The 23,848-nt window shown below is 41.2% G+C and overlaps 1 protein-coding gene across 2 annotated transcripts in view; it reads right to left on the minus strand.

Annotated features, from left to right (window-relative positions):
- The window catches only part of LOC133406038 (NALCN channel auxiliary factor 1-like), a 33,081-nt gene extending 13,155 nt beyond the window's left edge, over window positions 1-19,926 (minus strand). For both annotated transcript variants that reach the window (XR_009769015.1, XM_061683256.1), the window contains exon 1: window positions 18,773-19,926. Coding sequence is in view for 1 of the 2 variants with exons in the window: in XM_061683256.1 (XP_061539240.1) it covers window positions 18,773-19,462 (690 nt within the window). In the remaining variant the exon portion in view is untranslated. The remainder of the gene's footprint in view (window positions 1-18,772) is intronic.
- Window positions 19,927-23,848: the final 3,922 nt, after the last annotated feature.

A 23,848-nucleotide genomic window follows, 5' to 3' on the forward strand; every position in this document is an offset into this window, starting at 1 on the left:
AAGCCGTAACGCTGTTGTGCCCATCCTCAAACGTTTTCTCTAACTGCTGTCCGGCTGGCAATGGGAATGAATGGGAATTTTTTGGGGGTAAAATGTGGAATCGTGGGAAATGTGGGTAATATTTGAATGAGAAAAATACAAGCACCCCTCGTGTGAATTTTTGGAATATGTTGACGTTGGAATGGCGCGAATCAAATGAAAAATGTGGAAGTAGTTAATGAACAAAAAAAACAGCGTAATATTAAGCATTTTGGTGTAGAATAACAATGTGTGAATGCGAAAGCATTCACAATAAGCTTTTTCCACTGCAGCTCCATCTACCGAATCTAGAGGAGTAATCTTACACAGTCACACTTCGTCACAATGTACAGTAGGTAGGCTCCGATGATAAAAAGTGAAAATATGGGACAGATTCCAGATCTGTGAAAGGAGGTTCAAGGAGCCTCAAAGTTCCCAAATTTTATGGGTCCCTCGATGTACCCTTCTCATACACAACCACCCCACAACCTACTGTATGTTTTCCCCCTTTTTAAAATCTCTTAACAAATCAACTAACTAACCCACCAATCCAAAAAAAAAAGAAAGAAAATGCAAATCTAAATGATAATAACCGCTCACCTCCACCAATTAGTAGTTGGCAGAGGCAAATATGCAGTACATCTTTTTAAAATATCTGTGTTCATGTGGATATGGCCTGAACTTAAATAGTCAAGCAAGACAAATAAAAAGTTATTGATGATCCTGTTTTATGTGAAACACATGCCCATGTTGTTGGATAGCGGTTTGTTCATAATCCCCTCAAAACACACAAATGCGGCTATTCCACAGAAACAAAGGAGGAAACATGTTTACAGATGAAAACAACAAACAGTGGCCTTATTAGTTGCCCTTCAATTATATTGACAAGCTTTCCGGGATTTCCTGAAACCTTAAAGCTGTTTACTGGAACTGCCCTGTGGAGCATTAATGGCGTGCCATTAATAAGGTGTGACTGAGACGTCTGTGTGGCATAATTTAAAGTGTCAATTTAGTGCTTGCCAATCTTAAATATTTATGTACGTGATAATTGCATGTTTTCCCTGGTCTATTCAATTGAGTTGCTCTCAGAAAATGTAATCATCAACACCTTTTCACTAAATCTCCGCTGTACATGGGAGATAGAGACTGAGCCCTACCACGAATAGCAAAAATCTGAGAAGAACTGATGCCCGTGTAAATTGTTTGTAATCCCATACAGATGCCAAAAGATGGTGCTTAAAGCACTTAAAACTGAGTATCATAAAGCATCAACTTCATGCATCTAGCATGTACACATTCATGAACCCATGTTACATAAACAACTGTATTTAGTACCGTAGTTCAATTATTCAACACAAATGAAACACCTTCACTTGAGGTTCATCAGTAGTATTAGAAATAGCTAGCACACTAGTGTAAACAACAAAAACAATATTCCACCAGATGGCACCAAAGTCATAATTTTATTGCTTTCACCTGAGCACAAAAACAGCAAATAGACAAGATTTTCAACGAATAATGGAGGATAGGTAGGAAAAAAACTGAACTGTGAACATGCACGGGTTTGCAGTATCGTATTAGTATAAATATACTGTCCAGAACAGATTTTGAGGTGCTACATTAAACAGGGGTGGGGAACCTTGGGCTCGTGAGCCACATGTGGCTCTTTTGAGGACTACATCTTGCTTGTATATAAATCTTAGCTGACAATTCTTAACTAGGCTTTACACGATCAGGATTTTTGGGGCCAATCACCGATCAGCGAGTTTAAAAAAACGATAACCGATCCGATCACAACATGGAGCAATGTGTCTATTTAAATGACCTGTTCATTTACTGTATATGTGGCACGGTGGACGACTGGTTAGAGCATCTGCCTCACAGTTCTGAGGACCGGGGTTCAATCCCCGGCTCCGCCTGTGTGGAGCTTGCATGTTTTCCCTGTGCCTGTGTGGGTTTTCACCAGGCACTCCGGTTTCCTTCCACATCCCAAAAACATGCATGGTAGGTTAACTGAAGTCTCTAAATTGCCCCTAGGTGTGAATGTGAGTGCAAATGGTTGTTTGTTTATGTTTTATTTTTTTTAAAAGAAAGAAACGTTTTGCATTAAAGACACAACAACGTCGAACTTCATCCATCACAACAAAACTCACAAAGACAAAGTTTCATACACTGGTTTAGTACGATTAAAAATACAAATGCTGTGATTTTGAACATTTTATTACAGCTAAGTAACGTAACTAGGGGTGGGACGCTTTATGATAATTGTCGGAACCTTTGGTGTCGGTTGGTTCATAAGCAGGCAAAAGTGTCATTTTTTTCTCTCTCATGCAACGGAGAGCAGAAAGTAGGCCCCAAAATATAATACCAACTGCTGAATGCAGAAGTGGCGTTGCTATTGTTGTGGAGATAAAATAGAAATGAAAAAATAAAAAAGTTGCAGAGACGTTTGCGTGCATGACACAAGAGCTGGAAGCTGGTTTTCTCTGGGCACTCCGGTTTCCTCCCACATCCCAAAAACATGCATGGTAGGTTAATGTGAGTGAAAATGGTTGTTTGTTTGTATGTGCCCTGCGATTGGCCGGCAACCAGTTCACGGTGTACCCCGCCTCCTGCCGATGATAGCTGGGATAGGCTGCAGCATGCCCGCGACCCTAATGAGGAGAAGCGGCTCAGAAAATGGATGGATACTTGTGTACTTAATTGCTCCAAAAATTATATTTACAATAAATAATGTATCTTTGTTCATCTATTTAGGCCAGTGAGGCTTAGTGACAGACAGAACAAATGAATGGTCTTCTATTAGATGTCAGGAAGTACATACAGTAATTAATTAAATGTTTTGTGACATTTTTGTTTGTTGGTGTGCTGTGAGATTTTTCAATTGTAAAATATGTTCCTTGACTCCATAAAGGTTGGAAATCACTGCTCTCGTCAGAACGTGTTTTGTAATCAGTCAGGTCAAACCAACATTACAACATGACAGAAATTACTGTAATTAAATTATTTCACCCACACCAAAACTTTAGAGCATGATTCGACAACAAAGCGGCATGTTTACGTACAACCGTTAGTGCTAGCACTAGCTTGCTAGCACTAGCTTGGTAGGCTACATAACGTTCCGTTGCCTGGTTGCGAGCCGTATCGTATTAAAAGTACGGGAACATACCTCAAGCAAGCCTTAAACGTACATCCTCTCCTGTCTCCTGCCCACGTGACAAGGCTAAAAATAAACTAGCTTTTGGATTCAAATATACTGTACTCAATGGCGATGCGGAGTAAATGTATTTTGCGGAGCCGATCAATGACGTCATTGATCGGATCGGCGAATTATGACAAAGCTGATCAGCCGATCAGCATAAAATGCTAATTATCGGCTGATACCGATCTAGCTGATCACTTGTTCGTATTTTTCTCACGCTATATTTATTTTGTTGGACTTGTTTTTTTCCTGTGTCACTATGTCGCACATGTCTCGTTCTACCGTTATCAGTTTCACCTGGAGTCCTGTCATGGTCATTGAGGTTTTAGTTACAACTCAATCTCTGTGTGGGTGTCTCTACAAATTTAGGTGCAGGGGCGTCAATGTGCACGTCTGCACACAAACACACGCACACAAGATTATCACCATAAAAATTATGATGGGGCGTCGCACACCACATTACGAAGGAGATTATTTAATTTAAACAGTAAATATGTTCGTCTTACTGCAGATAGAGTACACCAAAGTGACATCAGGCTTCAGTTGCGCAGTGCAGGAGCTCATAATGTTCAAGTCTGATGTCCCTTTAAAAAACAAAAACAAAAAACTGACTCACTCTTTCTATTTAAAGAAATGTACAGTACTCTCTCAGGAGTTCGAATACGGACAATTATTGATGAGTGTTATGGCCTAATGTTTGTAAACATTCCAAACATCACGGCGCGTGAATGACCACGACACCATCAGTGACCATAAATACTACCTCATACAAGGAAAATGCCATGTTTTCAAATGTTTTCTGCAGAACAGCATCACATACAAAAATGTGACGAAGGATGATTAATAATTAAAAGGTTGAACATGTAAAAAACATCAGTGATCCTAGGGTAATGCAAGTTGTAAGTAGAAACAAATTTACCACGTGTCCAGCAGTTTGCCGGTTCAGTTCCACACGTTTTAAGCCTGCCATGTTCATTTAACTTGGAAGTCGTGAAGTCATCACCAGATACACTATGTTATTCTCGTTGTTACAAATGATTCTGCAGAGGTGTCTATCTACGTGAAGTGTTATGCGAGAGGCGACATTTGATGGAATAGAGCCGTGATGCTCAAAGTACCAATAGTGGTTTGTGGGCTCCTTCCAGTGGTATGAGAAGGAATCACTACCTAAGGTTCAGTTGCATTTAACTTTTAAGTTCAATAATTTTTTTTCCTTTAAGAACTGTTGGTTTTCACATTTATTTCAGTACAAGATGTATTGAATTATTAAGTCCCTGTAAAGTGAAAAAAAGTCTTCTAAATTTGACGCCATAGTGAAGAGTCGAGAGTCAACCCAGCCAAATTTGAATCATTAAAAATATATATATATATCACCAAATAAATAAAATTGAAGTTTCAAAATGGTCTCTGGTTAATCCAGCATCCAGTCAGTGTGGGCGTGTTTGCTGAATGTGTGAAAACAAGGCCCTCTGAAAAATGGACGTTACTTTGTCTGGCAACTTATTTATGCTCACATTAGGGCTGCACGATATTTCGTTTGAGCATCGTCCATCGCAATGTACGTGTGCACAATAGTCACATCGCAAGGCCTGCTACGATGTTGGTGTACTGTAATATACAGTGAATCAAATGTAATATTAAAACTTGACCAGCTGAGGGGCCTGTACGGACATGCTCAAAAGATTAAAAAAAGATTGTACACCAGCTGCAATTCCTATTTCGCTCAGGGTGCGTTCAGGGACACTGCGTAAATGTTTCTTTTGTAATACAGTAAATAATTGTAAAAATTGATTACTAGGAAAATTATTATTTGTATCAGAACGCTTTAGTTAAAACACTGTACGATCACACTGTGATAATATGGAATTTAGTTTGTTTTGTTATATACGGTAGATAAGGAATGAGGAATGAAAAGTTATCAATGCCCTTTCGCCATTATTACTGTCATACTGTGTTGCGTAGTTTTGCTTGCACATTAAAGACAAAAGTCCTGTTTTTCTTTTGATTCCTCATTTTAAAAAACACAATTCAGTTTTTCCTCATGCTTTTTGAGATTGTAGGGCGAAAGCTGCAGCTGGCTACTAGTGTGGACTGAATGGGTGGCAACAATGGGGAAATGAAATGCAAGTATTTTCAGGGTCATAGCCTGTCAGCAACATACCGAAACAAACAAAATAAGAACTATGAACTACTTCGTTTTTGGACCGGTGAACTTGGTTCAAAATTTTTAACTATGAACTGAACTAGTTCATTTTTGGAAAGATGAACTGCAGTTTGAAGTAGTTTGCATAGAAAATGAACTTTCCCCACATTGATCCTGTATTATTTCACATCGCAATACATATCGCAGGTTGTTTTTTTTTTTTTAAATCTCAATGTCATTTTTTTTCCAATATCGTGCAGCCTTAATTTGCATAGTTGCACTTGTTATAAATGGCACTACTACAGTGGAGGAAATAATGATTTGATCTCTCACTGATTTTTTAAGTTCACCCACTGACGAAGACATGAGCAGTCTAGAGTGTCAATGGTAGGTTTGTGTTAACAGTGAGATACAGAATATCTAAAAGAAAATCCAGAAAATCACATTTAAAAAGATAAAAAATGTATTTGCATTTCATTGAGTGACATAAGCATTTGATCCCTACCAATGACAAAGAATTCTGGCTCCCACAAGCTAGTCCTCTCACATTCAGAAAGTACTCCTAATCTAAACTCTTTAGCTCTATGAAAGACACCTATCTCAACTTGTTACCTTGTTATCAATCAATCAGCCACCAAACTCTCTATCATGGGCAAGACCAAATAACTTTCTTACGACATCTGGGACAAGATTGTAGACCTGCACAAGGCTGAAATGGGCTATAAGACTATTGGCAAGAGGCTGGGTGATAAGGAGACAACAGTCGGCACAATAATTAGAAAATGGAATAAACAAAATGACTGTCAATGTCCCTCGGTCTGGGGCTCCTTGCAAGATTTCACCTCGTGGGGTATCACTGATCAAGATCAGGCATCAGCCAAGAACTACAGTACATGGGAGGAGCTTGTTAATGATCTCAAGGCAACTGGGACCACAGTCACCAAGAAAAACATTTAATCCATTACTACGCTGTAATGGATTAAAATCCTGCAGTGCCTGTAAGGTCCCCCTGCTCAAGAAGGCACATATACAGGCCGATCCGAAGTTTGCCAATGAACACTTGAAATATTCAGAGAATGATTGGGAGAAGGTGATGTGGTCAGTTGAGACAAATATCGAGCAGTTTGGAATCAATCTGAGTCGCCGTGTTTGGAGGAAGAGGAATTCAGACTATGACCCCAAGAACACCATCCCCACCGTCAAGCATGGAGGTGAAAGCATTATGCTTTGGGGGTGTTTCTCTGCAAAGGGGACAGCTCAATTTCACAGCATCGAGGGAATTATGGATGGAGCCTTGTACCGCGAAATCCTGGGTGACATCCTCCTTCTTGCAGACAGAAAACTTAAAATGCGTCGTGGATTGGGCTTCCAGCATAACGATGACTAGGGTTGGACATCGAGAACCAATTGGGACTGGGACTAACATTCAGGTTCTCCGGGAATCGTTCAAATTAAAATAAATTTGGTTCCCAGCTCCTACCATGCAAACGTTTTTGACACAGCCCCCTTAAAGAAACGGCATCGAAATGTGGAACCGGAATCGGGATCGGACTCGCTCAAATTCAGACGATGCCCAACCGAATGCCTCGAAACCTCAAGGATTTGGACAGGATTTGCAAAGAGGAGTGGCGCGAAATTCCTCCTAAAATGTGTGTAAACCGAGCGCTCAACTACAAGAAACGTCTGACCTCTGTACTGGCCAACAAGGGGTTCTCCACCAAGTACCAAGTAATGTTTTGATAGGGGGTTAAATACTTATTTATCAGAATCAGAATCAGAATCAGAATCATCTTTATTTGCCAAGTATGTCCAAAACACACAAGGAATTTGTCTCCGGTAGTTGGAGCCGCTCTAGTACAACAAACAGTCAATTTACAGAACACTTTGGGGACATAAAGACATTGACAAAAAACAATTGTGCAAAAAGATGCAGAGTCCTCTAGCACTTAGAGCAGTTCGAACGACTAATATTGCAATAGTCCGGTGCAATGACCATTGTGCAAAGGGCGCTGAGACTTCAAGGAGTGAATGCGGTTTAAAGTGACGAGTAGTGCGATCTCTGTGAATTGCAAAATAATTTGAATATTTTGCTATATGCGATTTCTTTTTTAGATTTTCATCTTGATATTGTCTCTCCCTGTTAAAATACACCGAAAATTAAAATTATAGACCGTTCGTGTCTTTGTCAGTGAGGGATCAAATAATGATTTCCTCAACTGTATAGTCTGTTTGTGTATGTATTAATCTAATGGAAGATAAACCTCTTCGATTGAATTTTATTGACTTATTTTCAGGCTGTACGGTAGCCGACTGGTTAGAGCGTCAGCCTCACAGTTCTGAGGACCCGGGTTCAATCCCCGGTCCCGCCTGTGTGGAGTTTGCATGTTCTCCCCGTGCCTGTGTGGGTTTTCTCCGGGCACTCCGGTTTCCTCCCACATCCCAAAAACATGTATTAATTGGAGACTCTAAAATTGCCCGTAGGTGTGACTGTGAGTGCGAATGGTTGTTTGTTTGTTTGTATGTGCCCTGCGATTGGCTGGCAACCAGTTCAGGGTGTACCCCGCCTCCTGCCCGATGACAGCTGGGATAGGCTCCAGCACGCCTGCGACCCCAGTGAGGAGAAGCGGCTCAGAAAATGGATGGATGGATGGACTTATGTTCACATGTATGTCTGTTCATCAACCAAAATTTATTTGAACTGAAAAATATTTATTAGTATTTCTTTAGGTCTCCTTACATCAGAATATTTTTTTTCGACTGTTTTATGCATTACGTAGGTCAAAACTAGTCTTTGACATGATTTAAAGGTCCCATATTTTGGCTATTTAGACCTCATATAGTGAATCTCTAACATGGAAATAGTATAAAAGCGTCAATTTCATTTAAAAAACTATAGACACATTTTATATATATATATATATATATATATATATATATATATATATATATAAAATAATATATATATATATATATATATATATATATATATATATATATATATATATATATATATATATATATATATATTATATATATATATATGTATTTGGATGGGAGACCACTTAGGAATACCAGGTGCTGGGCTTGGGCATTAGGCCAATCCTCTGCCTCCATAAAAAACTACGGATTAAAGAAACCACAATTGCGGCCTTATGTGCCCCATAGCACTGAGAGCTCTGGGGGGAAAAACACAAAACAAAAAACTAGCTGGCTGTTGCCAGCCAGCATAGATTCACAACAGCGCAAAACAGACCATCCTCGTTAAAATAAGCCATTTTAAACTAAAAAGAAGAATTTTGGAGGGCAAAAAATAAACATGCCAGCCAAATTGCGCTGTGTGTCTTTTACAGTGTTTTGCGACTAAAAAAAAAACTGTGACCAGGACTTAACTGGGGGGCTATAGATAGTTTTCAAATATTCAAAATGCATTTTTGTTTGTGTGGTAATAGTTCAAGAAGACTGGTTGTTTATTCTTGTGTGCTTTGGATGAAGATCTGACTACATTTTATGACCAATTTATGCAGAAATTTAAGAAATTCTTAAGGGTTAACATACTTTTTCCTCCCACTGTACATACAGGTTCTGGACATTGTGTGCATCAGGGCTCAACACTAACTTTTGCAGAAATAGCACTGGTGCAACCGATGCACCAGCACATGATTTGGTCGGACCATTTTTTGAGGAGGTACAGCATGACCATGGCATACCATAGTTTTGAATGAAGATTGACAGTGGCTCGAGATATGATTTGCAAAATATTTTACTGTGAACAAGAAGTTTGCAACAAGCAGTGGCAGACAAAACCCGTCAATTAGTTTGGAAAAAACAAACAAAGGCTTTACTTATATTTGATCATTTGTTCGACTAGAGGGGCCAGCAGCCAGCTCTTATTGTGAGGGCTCCTAACCCTCTTCCCCTAAGAAAACCACTTAATTTTGAGCATTACCATGACCATATGATTGACATACATTTAAAAATTATTTCAGTACCACCACCATGTAAAAGTATCGTTTATCATTATTCGCACTATTTTCCAATGTATTTACGAGCAAAACAAACCAATATACCTACTTAAAATCATAGTCTCAAACATAACGTGGATAAACCATTACTACTGAAATTATTGCACTTTAATAAGTTTGTTTTCCGATGCAATCCTCTTTAAATTAGCCTGGGCTTTTTAACTTTGTATGTCTGTGCTAGGGTTGTGACTAGGGTTACATGATTGATTGATTGATTGATAGATAGATAGATAGATAGATAGATAGATAGATAGATAGATAGATAGATAGATAGATAGATAGATAGATAGATAGATAGATAGATAGATAGATAGATAGATAGATAGACAGACAGAGATTTGCTAGCTTCATAAAGTTATTAAAACCTTTGCACATGACTGTGTTTGTAATAACAAGTGAAATGAAATCGAGAGACGAATCTTTGGAGTTAGCGGTACATGTCCTCGTAATTTTGAGATGATCACAAGTGGCGTCACTCAGGGAAATAGCTATTGGGTTTATTCCCGTGACAAATGTAGCAGCAATTATCATTTTAATCTTTCCATCCATCCATCCATGCATTTCCTTTACCGCTTATCCTCACTAGGGTCGCGGGTGTGCTGGAGCCTATCCCAGCTATCTTCGGGCGAGAGGCGGGGTACACCCTGAACTGGTCGACAGCCAATCGCAGGGCACACGGAACAAACAACAATTAAAAATAGCGCTTGTCCCTAACAGAAAGAAGCAGTCAATTATGTTGCAGAAGGCAGCCAATCATATTACAGCGGGTCGCTTTTAACTCAAATTTATTTCAAAACAATGATAAGAAATGGTGTTTGCGCTCTCTCTCTGTCTCTCTCTCTCTTTCTCTGTCTCTCTCCGTCTCTCTCTCTCTCTCTCTCTCTCTCTCTCTGAGCGTGCAGGAGTAGTAGATTGCGGTGGGAAAAATGTGACTTTTAACCATTACAACATGGACTAGCGCAAGTGCGACAAGATGAAACTTAATCGCACAAGCTGAAAAAAGAAACACTTTTACAAAAGACGAAACAAATTAGGAAAGGGAAAGGGAACGTCCCATTTTACATACATTCTTAGAAATCTCGGCAAGACCGCCCCGCTTCAACGTGACTGGCTCCCGCATCGCGGGAAGGGCAGGCTATGTAGATGCAATGAGATGTCCATCCCAAATATAATTAAAAAAAACAAATAATTTTATAATGGTTAGGATTAGGACTAGGGTTGGGGTTAAAGCAGTTTAGGATGAGCTAAAGTTAGGATTATGGTAGTTAAGGCTGGCGCACACCGAGCACCGCCGTCGAATCCGACTGAACTATGTCGCAGTGTGCGTGGTTTGGCAACTGTTGCCTTGAGCGGCCGATCGATTGGCCACTGGTTTTGACGCGATTCAAAATTATAATCTCCGTTGCACGCCGTTTTAACGTCCCAGTTTACGTTCAATCAAAATGCACAGAAGCTTTCCCCTACGGTGAAAATACATTTCCGCGTTTGCGAGCCATGTCGCCGCGTTGCCTCGGCTCAAACCATATGAATAGTATGTAAATCATAAAATGCTGTTTTACATCAATACTAATCTATATTCATAATGTATAATGTGCCTGTCGATGAAAAAGCATATCTTGTGACCAGAATGTATGCAAGGGATCTACCTTGCTCAGTACGTTCAAAAATTAATGGAGCCGGCAGCTTTCTTTCAAATATCCACACTTTGCCTTTAATTGTCGCCAGCATCCTCTCTCTTTAACAACCTGCTTCTTTCTTAACTCTTAATCTATCTTTTTATGGTTAAAGAAATGTGATCAAGTACAACATATTGTATATACATCAAACGCCTATACAGCCTCGCTGTTCAGGGCATCCATGTAATCAATAGCTCAATGTGCGGGGGTGCATTGCCAACTCTTATTTTTATGCGATGATTCGGTCCAGTAGGGTTCGACCACGTTGCAGTGTTCGAGAGGCTTTAGGGTTAATGGCATTTATATTAACGATACCACACTTAATAAGTCACATATTTATTTTACCGTCTGGAAGCAGTAGAGCGTATTCTACCGGGATACAGCAGCCAATCATAGTGTAGCGGCACATTTCCTGGAGCCAGTAATATTGGAGCAGCGTGTGTCCTTCGAGGAAAATGCGCTGGATTCCTAATGATGTTGGATGTTCCCTTCAAGGTTGTCTCAATTGTAATTTGTTTCATCTTTTGTAAAAGTGTTTCTGCTTTTGTTAGTGTTTTCTGAACTGTAAAAGTGTTTCGGTTTTTGTTCATTTGTTTTCTGAAATGTAAGTGTTTTGACTTTTGTTAATTTGTTTTCTGAAATGTAAAAGTGTTTTGGCTTTTGTTCATTTGTTTTCTGAAATGTGTTTCACAATTTGTTATATTGTTTTGCACTTCCCGGCCATTGTACAATTGACTTAATATTTATTAATTAATGTTTCATCTAAACGTTAAATACAGCATTGTTAAAGTCGTTATTTGGGACTGTTTTATCACATCAATTGGTTTATATGTGCAGGTTTTAACTTGACTTCCTGTTTTAAGATTGTCGCCTTTTATTTTGAAGGGTACGCACCAGAACTCAGCATTTTGGCACGAAAAGTAACTTCACATGGCACCGGTGATAATTTATTTGTTTTTTTTAATTGACGGAACCAAATGCAATAAAATGTTGATTCCTTTCCTTACCCACCGTTGAGGCACAAGGTTGGTGTATGTGATAATGTGAGACGTTTATGTGAATTTTGTCCCAATTCATTGTGATGTAAAATTGCTACGGTGAAGTTTTAGCTCAATGTTAAGCTTTTATTTCTGTCATCGGCTCTTACGTTGTTTTGAAGACTAAAATAAACGCTAAAAAGCATCAGTGCAAAAGTGCAACCAACCGTTTACCTTGTTAGTTGTCTCAATGTTAGCATAGATGTATTTTATTGTTTCACTCACCCAATTGACTGAGAATCGACTTCACTGAAGCTCCACTCGGTGTAGGCTGAGGCTTGGAGCGCGTCGGATGCTATACATCATGAAAGCCTCCTTTGCACAATACGATCTTATTCCAAGTATTGCACTGAGGCGAATGGTCATTCATTTTAACAAAGTTCAGACACACTTTTGTTTGCCGCCACCGCCGTTGGGCACAAGCAGACCTTCGTGCGTGTTCTTCTTCGTTGTTTTTTGCCGCTTCTTCGTTGGTTTTTGCCACTTCTTCTTCGGAGCCAGCGGACTAGGCATCGAAACTGGGAACCGAAACTTTTTAATTTGAATGATTCCAGGAGAACCGTAACGTTAGTCGCAGTTGCAATCGATTGCCCAGCTGTAAACTATTTACTGCACTGTATTTTTAAGGGTACACCAATGTTTGAAGATGTTTGTTAAGTGTTCGAAAAACTATGAAAAGTGACTTGAGATCATAGTTTATGGTTTATGACAGGGGTCACTGAACTTTTTGAAACTGAGAGCTTCTTCGGTAATGATTAATACGAAGGGCTACCAGTTTGATACTTCTTCTTTTCTTTTCGGCTTGTCCCATTAGGGGTCGCCACAGCGCGCCATCCTTTTCCATGTAAGCCCATGTCCTGCATCCTCCTCTCGAACACCAACTGCCCTCATGTCTTCCCTCACGACATCCATCCACCTTCTCTTTGGTCTTCCTCGAGCTCTCTTGCCTGGCAGCTCCATCCTCATCATCCTTCTATCAATATACTAACTAATTCTTCTCTGGACGTGTCCAAACCATTGAAGTCTGCTCTCTCTAACTTTGTCTCCAAAAAATCGAACCTTGGCTGACCCTCTGATGAGCTCATTTCTAATTTTATCCTAACTGGTCACTCCGAGAGCGAACCTCAACATCTTCATTTCCGCCGCCTCCAGCTCTGCTTCCTGTTGTCTCTTCAGTGCCACTGTCTCTAATCCATACATCATGGCTGGCCTCACTACTGTTTTATAAACTTTGCCCTTCATCCTAGCAGAGACTCTTCTGTCACATAACACACTTGACACCTTCCTCCACCCGTTCCAACCTGCTTGGACCCGTTTCTTCACTTCCTGACCACACTCACCATTGCTCTGGACGGTTGACCCCAAGTATTTAAAGTCCTCCACCCTTGCTATCGCTTCTTCCTGTAGCCTCACTCTTCCCCCACCACTACTCTCATTCATGCACATATATTCTGTTTTACTTCGGCTAATCTTCATTCCTCTGCTTTCCAGTGCATGCCTCCATCTTTCTCACTGTTCCTCCACCTGGTCCCTGCTTTCACTGCAGATCACAATGTCATCTGCAAACATCATGGTCCACGGGGATTCCAGTCTAACCTCATCTGGCAGCCTATTCATCACCACTGCAAACAGGAAGGGGCTCAGGGCTGATCCCTGATGCAGTCCCACCTCCACCTTAAATTCCTATGTCACACCTACAGCACACCTCACCGCTGTTCTGCTGCCCTCGCACATGTCTTGTATTATTCTAACATACTTCTCTGCCACTCCAGACTTCCACATGCAGTATCACAGTTCCTCTCTGGGTACTCTGTCATAGGCTTTCTCTAGATCTACAAGGACACAATGTAGCTCCTTCTGTCCTTCTCTGTACTTTTCCATCAACATCCTCAAGGCAAATAATGCATCTCTGGCACTCTTTCTAGACATGAAACCATATTGTTGCTCGCAAATAGTCATTTCTGTCCTGAGTCTAGCCTCCACTACTCTTTCCCATAACTTAATTGTGTGGCTCATCCACTTTATTCCTCTATAGTTGCCACAGCTCTGCACATCACACGCATTAGTGCTAGATGACTCTGCATCTTTTTGCACAATTGTCAAAAAAAAAAATAATGTACCGGCATTACCAGATAACTAGCAACCCTTTACTGCTGAGTGACTGTTTTTTTTTTTTTTTGTCAATGTCCTTATGTCTCAAAAGTGTTCTCTGTCAATTGACTGTCTGTTGTCGTACTAGAGAGGCTCCAACTACCGGAGACAAATTCCTTGTGTGTTTTTTGGACTAGTCTAGCCTTCACTACTCTACATGATATTATTACTTTGTTGTTGAAATGACGAGAAAGGACTTGAAATTCAAAGTGTAGGACTTGACTTGACTCGGGACTTGCTTGTCTCAATTTGGGACCTTACTCAGGACTTAAGGGTAAAGACTTGAGACTTGACTTGCAAAGCAATGACTTGGTCCCACTTCTGCTTTGAGCTATACTTTTTCTTATATTGTTAATATCAAATTTGCAACAATGCAAGTGTGACTTAAAATAGCAAAAAATAGTAAGATGCAACTTACTGGTAAGTGCCGCTATTTATGTTACAATAGCAACAACAAAAATTTATGTATTTCACTAGTATGCTGTACAGCAGGCTCACAGGGTACTCATGGTCCTTGGGGGCTACCTGCCGCCAGTGAAAACCATGTTGGTGAGCCCTGGTTTAAACTATTATACTGTATATCCATCCATCCATTTTCTGTACCACTTATCCTCACGAGGGTCGCAGGCGTGCTGGAGCCCATCACAGCTATCTTTGGGAGAGAGGCGGGGCACACCCTGAACTGGTCGCCAGCCAATCGCAGGGCACACACAAACAAACAACCATTCGCACTCACATTTACACCTCGGGGAAATTTAGAGTCTTCAATCAACTTACCACACATGTTTTTGGGCTGTGGGAGGAAACCAGAGTAACCAAAGAAAACCCACACAGGCACGGGGAGAACATGCAAACTCCACACAGGCGAGGCCGGATTTGAACCCGGGTCTTCAGAACTGTGAGGCAGATATGCTAACCAGTCCTCACCGTGCCATCACTATTACTATAGAAAATTATAAATAACTTAAAGGGGAAATCTCTAATGATTGTTTTGGCCACCACAAACGTGTATGAAATTTTCATATCATTACATCTCTACTTAAACATCTGCACTCATTTTTGTGGCCTTGAAGAAAGACTTCTAGGAGGAGCTCAGGACAAACAAACCTTTGGTACACTAAATGATTTGGGATATTGTTAAAATCAGCAAGCATTAAAGGAAAACATGCATTGTCTTCTTGTATAGCGAAAGGGGTTGAACAAATAATCAACATGAATACAAGATGAGATGATGACATGGCCTATCAGCAGATGTCTCAAGAAAGAGTATGCAAACACTGACAGAATGATGGGATACAGCCTCATTATTCTAAGTGACAGTTCACAAAGCATGTTCTGTTGGCATCCAAATTCGTTTTTAGAGGCAAGCAGATGGCTTTGTGGGATTTTTGACATGTATGTGCAGCCTCCCTGAAAGTGTTTGCTTGTTTGGGTGAATGGAGGCCATCTGGGATTGGCTGGGGCTTCTGTGAATGGAGTCTGGCAGCGCCATTCAGTAACACGGACAGTTCCTCTCAGTTGAGCTCTTCACTCGCTCCGTAAAAAAAAAAACATGACTGGGGTACCATGTTTTTTTTTTTTTCACCGGTGGTATCTGAAAACATACTGTTATTTACAGTTTGGGAACATACCTATAAGGATCAACATTTCCACTATCTGGGGTAGATAGGGAGTAAAAAAGTAAGCAGTCACGTAAGGGGTACAGTTCAGTACAGACTGTACCCCTATTCTGGACACCGTGAGTGCGCAGTAGTTTTAAGTTGGACCACCTCCTGCATACTCGAAACCATGCCTTGTGCTCAAATCAAGCCGGCCAAGCGTCTTTTTAGTGTGTCTGGCCACGATGAGCAAACAAGTGCCTTCCGCCACATTAGGCAGCCAAACCACCACTTGACTTCAACGACTCATTCTCCATGTGGAGTGGCACACAGCGCGGTGGACACCTGGCGACAGACAACGCCATTGATCATTTTAACAAAGCAACTTCAGGGTCGAAGTCATTGTTAAAAAAAAGGGAAAGAGGTCAGCTGTGTATCATTGTTCTTACAATTTTCAATGGAAAATCCCAAAAAGTAAAAAGTGACTCACCATTACCTGTTTAAACTTTTTCATCCAGTACAGTACATTTTTCAAGTACAGTCCACAAGGGAGGAACACAGTAGGAAAGTGACAAGAAATGTTACATCCTTGCACTCTAGCCACTAATGTACTCTGTAAACAAACACAGTGCGGCTCAGCCTTTGGATGTCATGGCAAGCAATATGCCTTTGGTGGTACAGCAAACTCATTTGCTTTTGTGATGTTTCTGTTTTTCAAAATATCAGGTTTTCAGAGGCTGTTTTTAAACATAAAAAGTCAGTTTTTCTTAACTTCTATGAAAGTGGGTCACGACTTGCCAACAACAGGAAAATGTGGGTGCCAGGGCGACAATATTTGAGAATCAATGCTCTAAATTGTCAAACTCTTCTGTGTGAATGTGTATGTGAATGATTGTTTTACTATACAGTAGAGTGGTTCCTTGAGATACGGGTTTGATTAATTCCATGACCATGCTCGTAACTCAAAACACTCATATCGCAAATCATCGTTCCCCATTGAAATGATAGGAGATGCCATTAATCTTTTCCTGTCTCCACCCCTGCCCCAAATAAATTTTGTAATGTGTTTTTAAGAGTGAAAATAACACCCTATGAAATTGTATTGTATAAAAAACATACAGTACTAGCATCATTAAACAGAATGTAAAGTAATAAACAGTTTGTGCATCATGATTTTAAGCCAAACAAACTTATTCTAGTATTTGGGATCTAATATTGTCTCTATGGTGCCTCAGTAAACATGTGAAATATTAATTAAACTCATCCACGCATTCTCGAGCTCCAGATGTTTTTCTACCAAGAGGCCTGGAATCAGGTCATTCAAAATTCTCAAGCTTATCTACGTCACTTGTGAAAATCTCCGCCTCCCCTTTCCGCTCCTGAGCCAGCACTGTCAACATAAACACATGTGCTCTCACAAGTGGCTTTTCTACATGCAGGCAACCAATCGGAGGAAAGGGGGCGGTCTTCGACAAATACGGACAAAGCGGATACAAAGCTAGGTCAAACAGAAGTAGCTGTCAGAGGGGCCTTTTCTGGACACTTGTATGACAAGACTAAGGTGTTTTTTTTTGTTTGGTTTATTTTTATGAAATTGACACTTTTATACTAAGTCAATTTTAGAGAGTCACTCAAAGGAGGTCGAAATAGCCAAAATACAGGACCTTTAATGCTTCATTTCAATTCACTGTGTGGCTCCTTTTGGTGTGTCTGACTTGGCCACCCGGTATAATACAGTAATATAGACATAAAGAAAGAAGAGTCACCACCACTCTGAGTGCTTCAGTAAGGTGCAACCACATAAGGTGTTTTTCGCAGAGAATAAAAAGATACTGCTGGCATTGTGCCAAAACCTCCTATGTCCATATTTGGTCAATGTCATTTTTTTTTTTTTTTTTACAAATTGATAGTACTCACTCCCCATCTGAGTATGTTATTTTTTAAATTATTGACCAATATACAAAAAAAAAAAAAAAAAAAAAAAAAATGAAAATAAAAATGACTTCTTTATTGATACATTGTTAATGGCTCAGCAAACATGCCGTTTTTTTTGTTCCCTGTAAAGTTTTGGTATTGTTGAGGTTTCCAGCTGATGCCAGCAATATATGCCCGCAAGTGTTTTGATAGTCTTTCTGCATGTGTTGCTCCAACAGTTGTATTCAAATATATGTTGCTTACATGGTTTAATATATATATATATATATATATATATATATATATATATATATATATTATTTTGAATACAAAATGTGTAATGCTTTTTGATTTGCTTGGTTTAACCGTTACCTTCAACTGGGAGTGGTATTAAAAACAAAGCATCTTTTTCTTTTTAATAATTGTTCACTATCTGCCAAACTGACGCTGATTGTGAAGTGAGTTGAGTTTGCCCCCACCATAAAACGCTCATATCACAAGTTTGCGCTTGCAAGTCAAAGCAAATGACGGCCTGAATCTCATAAACTCCGAAGTCAGCTCACCATTATCTCAAGGCACCACTGTGTCCTTCAATTGGCTGGCGACCAGTCGGGTGAACCCCTCCTATTACCCAAAGTCAGCTGGGATAGGCTCCAGCTCACCCATGACCCGCGTGAGTATAAGCAGTATAGAAAATGGATGGATTGGATAATTTTTCAGTTGCCAAAATAGAAAGAACGAATATGCAAGGATGAGAGGCATCCTGTAGTAGGGCTTCCATGTGCACATTAGCATGGGGCTGCCAGGCAGCTACATGAATGAACATGAGGCTGGTCCATCTCCTTGAATCTGTCACCCGTCTCCATGGCGACAGGAGGATGAGGAGGACCACAAAGCTGGCGTCCAAATCAACAGATGGCCACCGCATCACCCTTGCCATCAGCCAAAAAGTACAAAGCCACCTCCAAAGACACCCCCCCCCCCCCCCCCGCCCGAGATCCCCTCGCCTACCTTGCACTGCTCCATGCACGTCCGTACCGAATACGTGCCCGGCTCGTATTTCTGAGTGAGAAGCTCAAAGTCGTCGTATTTCTCCTGGGCGTGCTGGTCGTAGCGCTGGTACGCCTGCACGCACAGGGTGCATCGGGTCGTGTCGCCGTCGCCGAGCACGTCCAAGCTGCAGTTCAAATTGTCCGGACTCGTCGAGCCGTCGAACAAATCCAGCAGCGAGTAGGAGTTACAAAAGGAGAGGTACAAATCGCTCATATTTACAGCCGTCGGCGTGCCCTCTTTAGCCGAGAGGCCCCTGCACAAATGGTCGGCGTCGGCCAAAGTCAAGCAGGTGTTGGACAAACTGTCCGCGTGGCAAGTTTCCAGCCGCAACAACTGTTTGCTCGAGTTTCCTACAAAAATAGCGTGGGGGGTTTCTCTGAGGCTGCTGTGTGCTGAATGAGTCTGGGGGGAGAGGACACGAGACGATCCGAACTTGTCCCGGGTCTTGGCCACTTTGGCCTCGGCGCAGAACCACAGGTGATCAGAGAGGAGGATGGTGAGAAACAAGAGGGATGCCAAGGACAGTCGCCATCTCTGCGCCCTCTCGGAGTCGGTGAATGGCTTTTGGTTCTCGCGGGGGGGTTCTAGCCAGATTTGAAAGCCGTCGTCGTCATCTTGCTGCCAACACGTCCCAGCACCCCTGGTCATATTTTGGGAACCGGCCGACTCCACCGTGGCGGTTCCTCTACCGCAACAGTCATTGACGTGGGGTCCGCTTCGCGTTCCTCCGCCTTCAGGTGTCGGCTGGTGGCTCGTCCCGGCTTGCCTGGGCCTTCGCCGCTAATTCCCATCCGTGTGAGCCTGGGCCGGGTGGCAAATTAGACGCTGGCAAGCCCGGGCCGCATCTTCCATGGCTGACCGGTGGAAGCCGCTGTCCTAGCCCGCTGCGCTGCTCCGCTCCTCCGCGCCTCCTCTCCTCTTGCGTGGCCTCGCGAACGCCTCTTATCCTATCCACACGTTCACCGACACCACGGTCGCGCTACGCTGCGGCGGCTGTCCTCTTCCAACATGGTCTTGGCTTGGTGTCGGCGGATGGGCCCGCAGCCTGTGACGGACCTCTTTGCTTTTTCAAGCCCTCACCCTCTTCATCCTGCTGCCTTCGTCAAGTCGCCGCCATATTGGCCAAGGAACTGTGCGTGTTCGCAGGAAGCTGTCAGGCAGCCGTAGAAAGGGTCACCATTTCCGGTTAGTTTTCTACAAAATAAAGGCTCCCCGTTGGTCGAGGTCATTTAACGGTGACTTTTGGTTCGTTATCAAGGCCTGTGATGCATTCAAATACTTTGTCTTTGTCGACTTTACAGTATTGGCAAAACAGCATAAGTCCAAGTCATCCAATTTCAATATTTTTTATTTTATTGAAACAGAATGGTGCACAATTGAAGTCACTGATGGTGTAGCGGTACACTCGCCTGACTTTGGTGCAGGCAGCGTGGGTTCAGTTCCCACTCAGTGACGGTGTGAATGTGAGTGCGAATGGTTGTCCGTGTCTATATGTGCCCTGCGAATGACTGGCGACCAGTTCAGGGTGTAGTCTGCTGGGATAGGCTCCAGCGCCCCGCGACCCTAACCAGGACAAGCGGTGTTGAAAATGGATGGATGGGTGGTTCACAATTGGTTAGCACATCTGCCTCAAAGTTCAGAGGTCCTAGGTTCAAATCCGGGCTCCGGCTTTTCTGTGTGGACTTTTCATGTTCTCCCATGTCTGTGTGGATTTTCCTTATATATATATATATATATATATATATATATATATATATATATATATATATATATATATATATATATATATATATATATATATATATATATATATATATATATATATATATATATATATATATATATATATATATATATATATATATATATATATATATATATATATATATATATATATATATATATATATATATATATATATATATATATATATATATATATATATATATATATATATATATATATATATATATATATATATATATTAATACTGCCCCAAGGTGGCCAAGACACGCACACACACACACACACCAGAATGAGCAGTAAAATGTGCATTGAATTGAAAGAGAATGTGTGACAAAAACTGTTTTTAATTAATGATGTCATTACAACAGTATATGTTTTTATACAGTATATTATGGTGGTTCGTACATCCGCCTCACAATCCAGAGGTTGTGAGTGCAGATGCAGGCTCTGCCCTTCTTGTGTGAAGTTTTTCTCATGGCTGCATGTGTTTTCTCAGGGTATGCCTGTTCCCTCCCACATTACAGAAACATTCATGGTAGGTTGATTGAAGACTCTAAATTGTCCATAGGTGTGAATTATTGTTTGTCTATATGTGCCCTGCGATTGGCTGTCAACCAGTTTAGGGTGTAGGCCTACCCCACCTCTCGCCCAAAGTCAGCTGGGATAGGCTCCAGCACACCCGCGACCCAAGTGAGGATAAGCGGAACTGAGAATGGATGGATTATAGTTTTTTTTTCTGATTAACAAAAAACATGTTTTGTTGTTGTTGTTGCTGCTGTGTTATGGGGGCCTGGAAAGGATCAAGGGCATTTCCATTCATTTCAATGGGTAAAGCGGAAGTGCTACGTGTAGGGAGTCCATTAGCATTCCCCTTAGTTACAGAGCCATTTACATTGAAAAGCCACTCTCCCTCGCATCCGGTCGCTACGCTCCTCACTCTTGCACAACTGATAAAATATCTCCAGCTCTGACGTTATGCTTGCACTGCAGCGCAGTCGCCGCATCCCTCTCCTCCACTTGAGGTGAGTCAAGTCCAAGAGAGTTAGACAGAATTTCCACAGAAATGTGAAGATTGCGATTTAAAGTTACAAATATACATTCAGTCTTAAAGTCATATACACGTCATATATTACGTCGCCAGCGTAGGAATGGAACTCGTTCGTAAATCGAGGACTTCCTGTATTGAGTGTGCCCAGTGAAAAATAGAAGAGTAATAGCAGCACTTACACAATGCATATACTGAAGGCTACTCGTTGACGAAAATAGTCCCGGTGTCTTCAATTTATTTGTTGTTAAAGGATTTTTCACATGTTATTTTCAGAAACAATGGTCGAACACCAAAGTCACTGATGGTGTCGTGGTACACTCGCCTGACTTTGGTGTGGGCAGCGTGGGTTCAGTTCCCACTCAGTGACTGTGTGAATCTGAGCGCGAATGGTTGTCCGTGTCTATAAGTACCCTGTGACTGACTGGCGACCAGTTCAGGGTGTAGTCCGCTTTTCGCCCAAAGTCAGCTGGGATAGGCTCCAGCGCCCCGCGACCCTAACCAGGAGAAGCAGTGTTGACAATGGATGGATGGATGGTTGAACACCAAAAACTGATGATAGACCAAGAAATCAAATGGGCTCAACAGTGTAGTGCTGTTGAAGGATTCTTGATAGAGTGACAGTGATGATAAACAGAATGAGCAGAAGCCACCATAATACAGATCCTAACCAATATAAAACCGTAAGAAGGAGCAACTTACCAAAGATCTGCTGGAACACAAAGGTTTTGGAGCTTTGGACCTTGAGGAGCTATCCATTAATGCACTCTCTCAACTCAACCAAATTTTAGCAGCTCAGAGGAGTAAGATGAGTTAGACTATTTCGAGATTTGATCACAAAATTGCATAATATTGGTAATAATAATACATTTATTGAGCACTTCCAATCATTGTACAGATGAGTAAAAACAATTGCACATTCAAATAGAGATGAGTGAAAGTAACAACAAAGTAGAAACAGATTGATAAATAAAGCAAAGTACAAACTGTTTCATCAATAAAAACACAAAAAAAGACTGATAAAAACACAACACTCACTTCAAATAGGAAACCACCAACAGTGAACAAGTGAGTCTTTCATTTTGCCTTAAAATTCTCGATCGAGCAGGCATGCCTGATGTCAAGGGGAAGACAATTGGCTCATTCACTGAACGGCTTCTTCTGACCTTAGGGACAATTAGACGGCTGCTCCCCTTCAAGCGCAGAGGCCATGTAGGAACATAAATATCCACTAGTTCAGTCAAATATAAACTGTTTACAATTTTATAGGTTAGCAACAGCACCTTAAAATCTGCTCTAACCTGAACAGGGAGCCAGTGAAGAGAGGCCAAGGGTCAATGTGGTCATACCTCGATGACCAAGTTAAAATACAAGCTGCCGCATTCTGGACAAAATAAAAGCTGGACTTAACTACTGCACTGAGGGCAGACAACACCCTGGATTGGTCGTCAATCAATCACAGCGCACATTGAGACAGACAACTATCCGCTGGCATTCACACTGACAGATAAGGTCTGTCATTATGTGACTTGTGTACTGTATATTTGTTGCTTTTAGCTGCTTTGGTGATCCCCTGCTCATGTCCAGATTACTTTAGTGGGATCACTCTCATTGCTAACCACATCATGCCATTTCTCCCATTAGGACTTGCCATCATTCAGCTAATTCTTCCTGTGATTTGGGTTTTTAAAAGAACAGAACTTGGACTTTAGGCTGAACGGTTCTGCTACATTGACACCATGCACACACACACAAACGCCCTGCAGGAGTAAATACCAGTTCAGTACCTCTAATTAAGGCCTGACAGTCATACTAAATTCTGCAATACCTGGAAATAGTCCAGTGTGGGAGAAGCATTTCTGAGTTGTGCATTCTAAAGCACAATGTATGTGTAACCAGTACGGAGGACTCAATTCTTCTCCCAATGATTAAATTTCTATAAGAATCTCTTGCTATGCTGAAATGTTTAGGGTGGAAGTGGATTGCATTATGTAATCAAACAAGATTTTAGAGCACATTTATAGAAACCTGCAGAGCCACTAAAGTGGAACGGTCATGGGGGGGAAAAAATGCAAGATCCCACAAAACCTTTGCTTTCTGAATGAAAGTTTTACGTTCTTTTTTTGAGGGGAATGCAAGACCTTCATTCGTGACAATGTACTTCCAGGTTTGGATACTGTATCTTTAATGATATTTTTCTGAAAACTCTTCTGGCTGTTTGAAAATCAGTAAACAGTATATTG

This window comes from Phycodurus eques, chromosome 1 (genome assembly GCF_024500275.1).
Source record: "Phycodurus eques isolate BA_2022a chromosome 1, UOR_Pequ_1.1, whole genome shotgun sequence".
NCBI lineage: Eukaryota > Metazoa > Chordata > Actinopteri > Syngnathiformes > Syngnathidae > Phycodurus > Phycodurus eques.